The sequence below is a fragment of the Arctopsyche grandis genome, chromosome 4 (assembly GCF_051622035.1).
Source record: "Arctopsyche grandis isolate Sample6627 chromosome 4, ASM5162203v2, whole genome shotgun sequence".
Classification (NCBI taxonomy): domain Eukaryota; kingdom Metazoa; phylum Arthropoda; class Insecta; order Trichoptera; family Hydropsychidae; genus Arctopsyche; species Arctopsyche grandis.
In genome coordinates, this window is record NC_135358.1 from 32,256,269 (window position 1) to 32,270,260 (window position 13,992).

A 13,992-nucleotide genomic window follows, 5' to 3' on the forward strand; every position below is an offset into this window, starting at 1 on the left:
ATATGTATATACTAAATTTATATTCACTGTCCCTCACACCTTATCTTGAATGTTTTTTTTCTCATTTAATTTATATTTATTTATTCTATTCAATATACCTATGCAAGAAAAGCCCAACAAATAAATCCCAATGATTTATTTTATTTTAACCCCAAATAAACGAATAAAATAGAAGTATGTTTTTAAATTAGCTAACTAGCTACAATTATATAAATAAATAAGAATAATAAAATAAAAATAAGTAGGAAAGAGTAAAAAAAAACATGATATAACGAAAAAAAACAAGTATAATGATAATTTTCAACACTTCATTTAATAGTACAATCGCACGTATATGCCGTCTTTACGATGGTATGGATGATTGTCTCGACCTTTTTGCTGGCTCTTTCAGTACTTTTAGGACTAAGGTGAAGAAGCAAATCTGTGGTTGATTTGCTTCTTCACCTTCATTGTTTATTAATTTTAATATATTTTTGTAATTTTTCTTTTTTGTTTGCTTTACATGGAATATAATATTTTCATTTATATTTTTTGTCTCACTGAACTGCTTATTTTTTATATTTTATTCTGAATGTGTGCCAATTTAAATAAAATAAATAAGTACCGAAAGAATCAGCAAAAAGGTCAGGACAATCATCCACACTATCGTAAAGACGGCATATACGTGCGATTGTACCATAAAATGAAGTATTGTCATAACAAATTGGTGGATAGAACGGATTTCTACATCTGGTGAATCGGGCATTAACGTTAAAATAAATTTCATTCAAATATTTTATATTTTTTTCTTTCTCCATTTCCATTATGTAAAATGGTCAAATTTTTACCGTAAAATAAATAAATAAATAAATATGCGGTGCTCACTGTACACGGAGTATAATATTTATTTATTAAGCCAAGAACAATCACATACAATTATTTAATAAAAACACACACAAACAAACAGACCTAAATTACCATACATTTTTACAATCTTATAAATATAATCATAAATGGCAGTCGAAATTAAAACTTTATACTTAATACTGCTTTCTTATATGTGTGCTATGTATAACAAATCAACCAATGTAATATTTTCATTTATATTCGTATATTTTTCGTCTGCACTGTACTGCTTTCTTTTTTTTTATTTTTGATTCCGTATGTGGGCGCCAATTTAAATAAAATAAAATAAAATTCGTATTTTTGCTCCGGTTTAATTTTGACAAACTTGTTGCATTGTAATCGTAAGTTTTATGAGTGTGTGTGTGTGTGCGTGCGATTTGATGTTTGAGATCGAACGCGGTGCATAGAGTGGTAGTCGGGTGTTTGGTGAATCTGCCTGCCGCTTCGGAAAAGCATTGTGCCGTGATTTGGTGTCCGGCCGGCATCGGAGCCGCGGTTCGACTGGTGGCGGACGAGTGGCCCCGCCCCCCGAGTCCGGGGCGACCAATGGCGCGGTGGTGGCGTGACGTCACGCGCGCGTGCGACCAATGGGCGAGTGGGGGGGCGGCGCTTGCGTGTGTGTGTGGTTGCGCGGCTGTCCGGGGTGCGGCGGTGCTGGTGGCCAGTCCCGCTCGGCGCGTTGTTCACGCCGCACCGTTCGCGCCGCACCGCACCGCACGCCACTAACGCGCCGCGTCTGACAACACACCGTCAGTCAGTTTGAGTGATGAGCGAGAGTGCATGCAGCAGCAGCAGCAGCAGCATCAGCAGCATTGCAGTCGCACGCGAGCGACATGTGAGCGCGGCTCCGCTTGATGCAACGCCATGAGTGGCCCCCGTCTGTGACCCAAGTTCGCGCAAACCGCTATCATAGATTTTTCACAGAGAGACGGAAGGCTTATCAAAGCCTTCGAAACATACAAGACGCCTTCCCCGGCGGAGCTGCGGTACGGCGCCATGGCGGCCACCACGTACATGTCGGCGGCCGCACCCGGCGAGCTGGACGCGCTCGGGATGCTGCCCGGCGGCTACCACTCGGCAGCCAGCCCCAGGTCAGCCGCCGACGCCACCGACATGAAGTACGCCCAGCACCACCATCTCCATGGACACCCAGCCCATGGTCAGGGCTCGCCGGGACATGCGGGCGCCCATGCCGGACACGCGCTGGGACACTGGGCCGCCCTGCCCCCGGCCGACCCCTGGGCCGTGCACCACCACCACGCCCATGGACATGCCCATGCAGACGTGAAGCCCCCGCCGGCAGAACCTCGCCACCACCAGCAGCCGTCGGCCTCTCACGGCCATGGGGCGCACGCTCATCCCCACGCATGGCATGCCCCTGTCGTCTCTCACTACGGCGGTGGATCTCCCTTACAATACCATGCCGTCAACGGGATGCTTCACGCTGCCCACCCTCAACACGGCCACCCTTCGCCTTTGCATCCCTCATTGCGGGACTTGCAACCGTCTCCGGCGCTCCACCACCACCTACCCCCCGAGAGAGATCTCAGCGGCGAGGAGGACACTCCCACCTCGGACGACTTGGAAGCTTTCGCCAAGCAGTTCAAACAGCGACGTATCAAGCTCGGCTTTACTCAGGCCGACGTGGGACTTGCGCTCGGCACTCTCTACGGCAATGTGTTCTCGCAGACCACCATATGCAGGTTCGAGGCGTTGCAATTGAGCTTCAAAAATATGTGCAAGTTGAAGCCGCTGTTGCAGAAGTGGCTGGAGGAGGCCGATTCGACGACGGGATCGCCGACCAGCATCGACAAGATCGCGGCGCAGGGACGCAAGAGGAAAAAGCGCACCAGCATAGAAGTGTCGGTGAAGGGTGCTCTGGAGCAGCACTTTCACAAGCAGCCGAAACCGTCGGCGCAGGAGATCACCTCGTTGGCGGACAGTCTGCAGTTGGAGAAGGAGGTGGTGCGGGTGTGGTTCTGCAACAGGCGGCAGAAGGAGAAGAGGATGACGCCTCCGAATACCCTCGGTGGAGATATGATGGAGGGCATGGGGGCTCCGATGCATTACGGTCATCACGAGCTGCATGGAAGTCCTCTGGGTCCTCATTCGCACTCGCACTCTCATTCTCCGCCGATGCTGTCGCCTCAGGCGATGGCCGGCCACCAGCTCGCCGCGCACTAACAGTTAGCCTGCTGGGCCCCGCTCGACAGACACTTCTTGTGCCAGGACGATAATGCACCACAGCTCTAGCCGAAAGGTGAGCACCGACCATAGTTTCTTTGTTAACCGGAGGCTTAGCGCCGCACGTCCTCGAAAAACTCGCGCGAGTGGCATCCGAGCACACCAGCGGGGTCCAGGCTGTGTCCCGACGGACACGCATGTATAATATTAAAATGTAATTAAAACAACAACAACAACAAACTTTTTACAAAGACGGATAGTCATAATAACTAAGGTGTAAATAAATGGATGAATGTACATAATACATTAATATTAATTAAAAAAGGCATAATTGTAAAATTGTCAGATTTGTGAAAGTAGTAGGTATATTGTTGACTTGTGTAATGATATTTAAGGTAAAAAAATGAAATAGTTAAAACAAGTGTTTATAAGGCCAGATAAAGAATACCGAACCAAAATACATATAAGATTTTTTTATTTTATTTTATTTTTTTTGTAAAACGAAGTAAGAGAAAGATCATCATGTTTTGTTATCGTTGTTATTGTGACGACTAATAGTGCATTTCGGTCAGTAAAAATGATGATTTCGATGAATGCAATCGGGCACCACCTTGTGCAAGGGTGCACCGGGGACTGATACGGACCATTACAATAACAATACCGTTTTTTTTTTATTCGTACATTAGATTTTACCTGCATTGCCAAAATGGATTTTAATGAAAGCGCGCCGCCGGACTTTTGTCGTCACCCTTATTAATTTTGTATATAAACGCGCGCGGTATTGTGTTGTATTAAATTCGGCATAAATTTGCACAACGAGTCATTTGAGGACAGTACACAGCAATATTTTTATATAATAATATATATATATATATATATATATATATATATATATATATATATATATATATATATATATATATTATATGCGTACGTCAAATTCAATCATTTTCTAAAGACAAAATGCAACTGTGGCTAAGCAAAATTTTATGTATTTAATAAAAAAAATTATAAACAGTTCATGCTGAAAACAACGATATTTTTGTTTAATACCTAGTCACTCGATGCACGATCACACTTTATATTATTTTGCTTAAATTTAGTTATTACTATAATAAAAATATCAAAGTTTTTAAGGTTTAATTAATTGTAATTTAAATAATCTCAGTCGTAAATTACATTGTTGATTTTGTGATAGTTGCATTAAAATTCATTATAATATAATGAACGAATGAATTCATTATTGTAGTTAATTTTATTTTAGATTAATATATATTTTTTTATATATATATATATTATATATTTACCTACTATATGTATATATATACATATATATACGAAAAGTGCAAGTTGAAATAATTATTAACAGGTTAAATCGGTTCTATATTATTTATGTCTTTAAAATATTATAACTTTGGTGATTTACGTTTATATGCAACATACACTATTTTCCCTTCCGTGAGTGAAAAGTTTATCATTATAAATCCAAGAAAATTGAAGAGTGATTCAATATATCAGTGGTATAGTTAAAATCAGTTGGAATAAACCGATACTATTAAATTAAAGCCATTTTTATGCGACCCGTATTACCGTTTATTTATTTGTGTAAAGAAAATAATGAAAAAAATCGTGTTAAACATAATTTAAACATAAAGTGCTATAGTGTATAAATGTCGTTTGATCTGTTCGTATATTGTGCAAATATTTGATCGCCAAATTTAACGCATAAATATTTATTATAATCGGTCCATTAAATTGTATAGTTATTGATTTTAAAAAAAATGAGCATCGTTAATAAAAATATTTTTATTTTTAAATAACAAACAAAACGACGGAAAAATATATGAAAATTGAAAATTTTTGCTCAAGTGTTAAAAAATGCATCATACCTACTGATAAAATTTACGCTTATTTCTTTTTAATCTCAAATATCGAATAAACAACGATCGCAAAAAACTGTAGTAAACAAATATTATAAATAAACAATCAAACAATCAGTTTAAATATCGATTATAACTTCTTGCCTATTTAACCGATGAATCAGTGTCTCTTCAGTGAAAATATAAATTTACAAATACGGCGAAGTAATTTTACAATTCTTTAAATTTAATGTAGGTACATACGATTTCTTTTTGGAATTGTCTCTATTACGATAATCTTTCTCGAGCTCTTAATTTAATAATTAAAAATGTGTGAGTTGATTCTAAGCCACATTGAAATGTATAAGTTTTTCATAAAAGTCATCAAAGTATAGTCATGTTATAGTGTGTTTTTTTTTTAACGATTTGCAATAAATATGCATATATATATATATGATATATATTTACGAGTGTATAAATTCACATTTTTTCGCCTCGATTTTATTTTAGTGCAACAACAGTGTTGAATGTTCCGAAAATCGGTCTTGTAATGCCATTTTTAAATTTAGCATTCGTATACGTTGATTTAATTTTTGTAATGCCGATTTTTATGTTGTGGTTTAAGTTATTTACGCGTTTGGTAAAAACCGTAGGCGCAGTTAATTTAACGTGTAAAGTGTTCGTTTAAAGATGGCAAACGTGTGTGCAATTTTCACTTAATTCTCTGTTTATTTTATCAATTTGTTCGGGGGTAGTTTTCTTGTGTTTTTGGCAGCCATTGTATTCATAAGACGAGGGTATATAATTATTAATTCTTTTCTTTCGGTATACCTATATTAATATATCTATATAAAACAGAGAAATAAAAAAAGAATTTGTATTTATTACATGTTATTATGACAGTTATGTGTGTCGACGATCATAATTATATATTATTTGGTACTTAAATATGTAGATAGGTAAAATGAAAAAATGTGATATTGCATATGGATGTAGCTTAAAAATCGCGATCATGTTGTGTCTATTTTATTTGCGGTTAACTATAATTGTTTATGTTTTATTATTTTTTATTATTATTAATATTTAGACTGATTGTGTCCTTTTTGGCGCGTATAGGATTTTTCTTTGATGATGCGTTATAATTTTATATAACATATAAAATAATAAAACGATAGTTTTCCGCGACAATTAGGGATTATCTATGTACTAATTTTTTACATCGTAGTATAACTTAAAAATACAACAATTTGAATGAAATATTTACGTCAAAAAAACTACGAATATTAATTGGAAATGTATTTTATTAAAAAATCTTGAAATTGAGTTAAAAAAAAATCGCGATTAAACGTTTATCATCAAGGAAATCTTCTGCACGTTCAGACAATTTTTAATTTCAGTAAAATCATAACTTTGGAATAAAATTGTTATTGTAAAAAATAAACTAAAAAAAAAACAATAAAATTGATATGTTTATCAAAAATAAAAAAAGAGTAAAAATGAAATGTTACCATCAATCGAGGAAAAAATGTCACAGTTTGTGTAATAGTTTTCAATTTGTAAATACAACAAGATAAATTTTCAGTTTTTATTATTGAAAATAAATAAAAAAGTAAAACACAAAGTGAGAAAATGTGTGTAAATATACAATGATGAAATAAATAAATAAATATATATATTATACATATATGAAAAAGTCACCCTACGGATGCAGGGATGATAAATTAAGGGTAGCATTAGGACTGATTATTATTGATTCTGTTTCATAATAATAATTATTTTTTGTTTTAATTTCTCATCTATTATTATTATTATTATTATTATCATTATTTTTGTATAATTCTTTATTCTTTTAAACGGCATTATTTCTGATTGGTGCGTTGTATATGTGTTATTATATATATCATATTTACTATACATATAATTAAATAAAAATACGAATTACAATAATTATAAAATTGAAAGGAAAAAATAAAATGACACTTTTATTAAATATAACCGTTTTTTATTTATTTTTATTTTTATCATAAACACCAAAAAACCATCGAAATACACGAGAAACGTAAAGTCTTAATAACGTAATGGACATGTTTTGGCGTCCGCCGTTTTAACGTTCACGTGACATATCTACATATTAATTTCAATATGAAAATATTATTTAAAAAAATCAAGGTCTGGCATAACATAATGTCTTATATTATGAGCGTCCTTTGGTGACATCGATTAAATCAAAATAGTGATCATTGTTGTATTCAAAAGAACCACTTGCCGCATTCAAGCATCGATTCGACTCCCCCCTAAGGTTTAAAATGTTATTTAATATTTTTTTCAGGTGTGAATAAACCGACAACCCCACACCGAAAAAACCCCTATACGTTTACAATAGCCAGTGAACGGCCAAAATTGTGCGATTACATAACAAAGTGTGAATCTGACGTTGTTTTTCCGACTGAATAATTACGCAAATTCTACTATAAGTATGTACATATGTTCAAAAATGAGGTATCCAATTATTACGTTTCTTTTTGATGGAATATTAATCAGGTTTTATTACCATTAAGCTCTTTTATGCGAGTAGTAAACGTCGATCATTATCGTTACTTTGCTTAATTAGAACCGACTTTACACAAATATAAATATGATTATTTGTATCCACATATGCGTACAAATATTTATGTTCTTATTTACAACGTATGTATAATATAGAGGCGACATGTGACATCAAGGAAAATACTTAAAATAAAAATTAGACACGCGTAAGCGTACAAAATATTGATACGATTAAACTTATTTTTAAGACACCGAATTAAATAGTTTTAATTATGTATTTTATGTTTTTTGAATACTTCATAATATGTTTTATCTTATTTTATTACAAACTTGTTCGATTTCGTATAAATATTTAGTCTTATACGATGGCTTTCACGGCATTGCGTTGCGGCTTAGTTTAGACGACGCGTTCCGAAATATCTTTGGGATTTGCAATGTTTAGGATGTTTATTTGATTTTTATTGCATTTCTACGTACCTATGAGTATGATTTATGATATTAAAAAAAATGGGAGTGCACCGTAACGAAATTAGCATTTCGAAACAGCGAAATTCGGACGGTCATTATAATGGTTAAGTTATGCGCGGTTCGCGCACGCGCATATCCACGTACACACGCGCGCGAATATAAATGTATAAATGTATTTTTTTTTTTGGGTTTCATAGTCAAAGTTGAATCGAACTTGACCTTGAATTAAATTAACATTAATTAGCATAAATGAAAAATGTGGGCCCAATTGAGCGCTCCTGCACTTGCCACCGGGTCGGCTTTGTAGGGCGACCACGCTTTCGAGCTCTCCAACTTTTGGCCGCTTAAAAATACATTTGTAATTTTTCTAAAGCGCATAATCCTTTTGAGAAGAGTTTATTTTTTTGTGTGTGTATGTTGGATTGTATCGTTGATAAGATCTGCATTGTAAATTCGACGCGTTAACATATTCAAATTTAACTTAATTTATTACCGATAATTTATTTAAATTTACGTACCTACCTGTCTGTATGTTTTTTAATAGAATTGATCATATGCAGCTAATGATTTCAATACTAAATGAATGAATGAGTGTTTTTTTTTCAATTTTAATTGTTTTACTGGTATTTTATATAACTAAATAACGATAAATAACAATAAAACTCTTTTATAAGCAAATATTCAAATATTTAAATCATAATTACATGTCAGTGTACACTTATAAGCCATTTTGACATACTTAAATATATATTAAATGGTAAAACTATAATGCAAATTAATTGCAACCCTCGACAATACGAAATCATAAAAAAAGTCACTAAATGTGTGTTAGATAAATATTCTATTGTGCTTAAGGTATTATTCTTCTTTATATTTTTTACGTATTCATTGCAGTTGTTTATTTAATTAGGTTTGGTTTATATGAATAAACAGATAATTATACGCACAATTTCTTTATTGCATACATATTACATCTATTTATTATATACATATGTATGTATGTATCACAAAACATAAATAATCTACGAACTATATAATCAAATGCAATGAATGATAATATAAATAAAAGTGTCTTTAAAATCGATGAGGACAATGCGTTTGTAATATGTATATGTAATAATAAAAAGTATCTATAAATTATAGACTTTATTGATACTTTTTGCATTATTATATTTCACATTGTATTTAATTCTATACTATTAAATAATACATTTTAAAGAAAAAATTTCGTATGCATTTTACGAATAAACAGATAAAAAAAAATCAAAGTTCATATTTGAAGTAAAATATGAAAAAATTTGAAGAGCTAACTAATTTCAACTTTAATTGATTTTTAGCATGCATATATGTATGTAATGAATTTATTTTGTATCTACAAATTATATATTTATGTCAAACATAATATGTAGTTAGCATTCATATACATACAAACATGCGTAGATAGTGCCGAATATTTCTATATTTTTGCTCTTTTTCATAACAGTATGCAATATTTAATTGAGTTTTATTTATTTATTACATATTCACAGTGGTGTGGTTGGGCCAGGTCGCCGCCCTAATACTTCTTTATGAGCCAGATCGCAGCCCTGGCACTTTGATTGATATAAACATTGTTTTTTGAGTACAATTAAAAAATATTTCGACTAAAATTTCATATAAAATGTGTGGTATTCCAAATATTGTGAGCAGACTTTCGTTCTAACACTCGATGACCACAATCGAACAGTAATCTGTGCACATTCAAAACTTGAAAGACGTTTAATGAAATTTATTACCTTTTTATCTAAAACCACCAAAACCTTTGAAAGGAAACTATTGAGCATACGCACTTGAGGATAGATAAAATTTGGGAACTCAACATAAATTAATAGTCATCTCTGATTTCATATGTTAAAATTTTATACTTTTTTGACATATGTATACATGTATGTATGTTCATAGTTTTGCCATTGTTAAAAGCAAATGTTGCTGTTGACTCACAAACACGGGTTTTGCAAAATCAAAGATGTTGAAGAGGATGTGCATTATGAAAGTTTTTATAAAAATACATCATAATTTCGACAAGTAAGAATATTTGTTAATTATTATTTGATTTTTTTTATAAATGTTTGAACTACCAATATTAGGATACAACTTTTTTTTAGTAAGGAAAAAAGTGGGGGGGGGGAGGGGGTGTAAAAATTAAACACCAACCTGGTTCTTTTTATTTATTTAGCACTACACCACTGTATGTATATTCATTTATATGTAAGGGTATTTATTGTATATGTATGTATGTATGTTTGGATCGAGCGGGATGAAACAGTGTGAGTGATGAAGGAATTTATAAGCGGTATAGGTTCGCGTTCCTACAACAGGGGTGGCCAAACCCGCCCACGTCGAAAGCGCAATCGCAGGCGATCGGTCGCCGATTGGCCACCCCTGGCGATGTTCCGCCCACTCGATTGGCCGCCTCAGTAACAGGGTCAAAGGATGCTGTCACGGATTCGGACATTTGACCCATAAATTGTATCACATATGCGACTGCCTACTTGGCAATTGGCACTGTCGTTGGAGCACGTACTATATATTATAATATTTTAAGCTCGTCCGTTCGTTGACCAATTTCGGTCAACTTTGACACACTATCGACTTTCGATCGGGTTTTTATATTATATATATGTATTAAATTTTATGATGCTTTTGCTTATTTTGGGATTTTTTATGGGCGGGTGAATTTTTGCGAAATTATAACGTAGGTGCCTAGCCTAGTCTGGGCTATTGAAATTATTTTGTTGAATTAATTTCGAATAATGTGCTTCTATTATTATTGTTTTTTTTTATTGCTGGAATAATGTGTTGATTGATTCTATTGAACTTTATGATAATATATAATTATTGACGGTTTTTAAAACTTCACATTTTTTTTTCTTCAACCATGTGTTTTTTTAATGTCGAATAATGGCTTCAAATTATCGTTGAATAATATTAATATATTATTATTATATTTTGGAATGAAAAAAAAATGTCGTTGAAAATGAACACATGTCGAAATTAAATCTATTTACATATTTATAAGAATATAAATATAAAACATTGAAATCTTACATATCTTTAGCGTTTTCTAATTCATGTTTTAAATTAAGTAGTCAAAAAAGTTTACTTTAGCGCTTGGAAATTTATTCAAAATAATTCAATTTAAGCATCCGAATAATATAAGAAATAAATTTTGATTTAATTTCAATGAATATAATTTATTTTGATATACAGTTAACTCGTTATATTTATATTAAATTTAGAATTTTTTTCAAATGGTCAATTACTACATATACATATACTACTATTGTATTGTAGATATCAATTATTTACTCTACACCTTTATACATCGATAATTGAGGCTAGGTTGGGTTAGGTTAGTAATCAAATTGCTTATAATCATTAGAAAATATAATCCACATTAAAAAATGTACGTTTAGCTTAGACTTTATTAAAAAAAGACCATGCTATTTAAATTACTGACCATGAATTGATTAAAAATTCTGACCTAATAAAAACATTATTGTTAATTTATATGACGCCTTTAATTATAGACTGTAAAATTTTATTAATTTAAAGTTTTTTTCCAAAGCTTTCTAATCGTCAAACGGAAAATTAGTATGATTAAATGTTTCTATAAATAAGTTTTATGAGTATTTTTTTGATATCCTAAGCTTTATGAATCTTTTTAGTACAATATAAGAAATAAATTCATACAATTTAATGACATTAAAACAAAAGTATAGGTAGTTTAAATTTGTCTTTACGCCGAAATTTGGCTTACGAGGGAAAAAACTGTGTTTATGCCTCAACTTGACAATATGTAGAAAATAGTTCTAATACGTTATCGTATGATAGTTTGCCTACTGTTAAGTTAACAAGAATAAGATATAATTAGAATTTAGCACAAATTATTTCGAACTGACTTGAGTTCGTTTATCGTGCTCGCTATTTACCTAACGTATTGATTAAAAACAGGCATTTTCGTCGACGTTATCGTCCCACAAAGGAAAACTGATACAGCGCCATTTAAAATACGATCTCTACGTGACATTAATTAATTTACGATAAACGCTTTTGTGAAGCGATTATCGCACGCTTTGTGCGCCCAATATTAAACTTTTATCGCAAAAATACGTCGAATATTCGACGAACAGAACAGAATACCCCACTAAAATGTCGTTTGCGACTCGCTACGGCCACATCATCGCACAATTGTCCAATTAGCAGTGTGGGCCAGTACTGAATGTACGTACGTACGTATGATTTGTCTTAGTCTAGACTCATAGTCCTGGTCAATTGCTCGATTTAGATCACCAGCGCATCTCGAACTTTCTCGAATTTTGGATGTTCGAATTTTTAGAATGGGTGTCTCTCTGCCCACTTCCCGCCCGGTTCGAGCGTTCTTTGTGAAATATGTACTTTTATTGTGTTTATAAATACAATTTATGTGCCCGGGGCTTATATAGAGGTAGCAGTTGAATATCTACGTGTTTCCGGTCCACGCTCGTAGAGGAAGTATGCGACAGAAATGTCACGTCCGAAGCATCAGACGGCACACCGGCTTCATTATAACGCGATTGAAATAAGAATATATACGTATAATATCTATGTGACATATATGCTTTTATATCTATCTCTACTGATATAAATGTATGAGAGATATAAGTACAGTCGTGTAATGGTTTGAGGGATGAAAATAATCGGTAGTTACTTCATACTATACTAAAGGTTTGATTTTTTTGATTTTTAAATGCTTCTATTATTAAGAAATTATGTTCACAATACATCTTATATCTATTTTAATAGCTACTGATCTACTGATCATTTTCTATTTTACAATTTTAATTTAATTTTGTTAGTAATCATAGTATTATATTATTCTAATGTTAACATAATAGGAAAAATAGCTCAAAAACCTATTTACAATTCTTATAAATGCGCAAAATACATATAATACATAATATTAATTATAGACTCTCTAAAGTCGATGACCTAAAGCAGATTCTGTTTAGGTAATCTGTGTTTATACCCGAAGGGTATAACTGTCTATATAAGTGTGTTTATACCCGAAGGGTATAAACACACTTATATAGACAGTACTAAAGGTGGCAATTAAAATTGATACTGGTTCCCTACTATTGTTTTGTATTATGAATAATTAAAATATAAATATAAAATTTTCATAAAATATCATCAATCCGTATGCTTACAAATTAAAATTTATTTACAGTTCTATGAAAACATAGGGAATTCATTACATTAATAATGTAATATGTATTTGTCTTTCAGAGCTTGTAGTATTTTTAATTGAATATGAATATATTCAGAAATTATTCTTCTACAACAAACAATATGGGATTGTGTCACCATCATGACTTCCACTAATCGTATCGATTAATGATTATTTTGTTATGATGATCATAACTCAATCTTCACCATCTTAAAAAACGCATCGTGTCTTCTCCATTCAATGACTTGTATTGAACCTTCTGAAGATAAAGAGATCTTAAATGTATAGATTTTGCATATTTGCAAATGTACTTATGTGCCGTTTGTATAATTTTAGTGTTTCAAGTTCGTTAAATATAAATTATGGCACATTCTAGGCTTTGTCCGTAATAAAACTTGCTTTGCAATAAAGATGTTGTTAAAATCTTTGTGAACGTTTTACGTTGCAATTTTTTTCACAATAAAGTAACTACAGAATTATTTCATTTCATATCTAGTTGATCGAAAGAATATTATATATTGCAATTTTTGATAGAAATGAATTCGATTTTAGATTTGTTTGTAGAAACTGCAACGTAGATTTCATTTGAAACTTTCCCAGTTCGATTCTTTATCTTGGAATATGTGTGTGCGTTGAGTAATTTATTTGATTTAATAAATTATTAATACAACACAGGTGCACAGCAAGTCACAAGACAGATATTTAAGTTCTTCGATTAATTCCAAAAGATTTGCGTGCACGGTTCGAGTCCCTTTTTAAATGGCGACAAGGAAACCTTTTATACAGTTCCGCTACGGGCAC

At 32.9% G+C, this 13,992-nt stretch overlaps 1 protein-coding gene across 1 annotated transcript in view; it reads left to right on the forward strand.

Moving 5' to 3' along the window:
- The first annotated feature begins 1,548 nt into the window (after positions 1–1,548).
- The window catches only part of vvl (ventral veins lacking), a 93,304-nt gene continuing 80,860 nt past the window's right edge, over positions 1,549–13,992 (forward strand). The window contains exon 1 of the mRNA XM_077428689.1: positions 1,549–3,145. Coding sequence (XP_077284815.1) covers positions 1,882–3,069 — 1,188 coding nt within the window. The 5' untranslated portion in view covers positions 1,549–1,881 and the 3' untranslated portion in view covers positions 3,070–3,145. The remainder of the gene's footprint in view (positions 3,146–13,992) is intronic.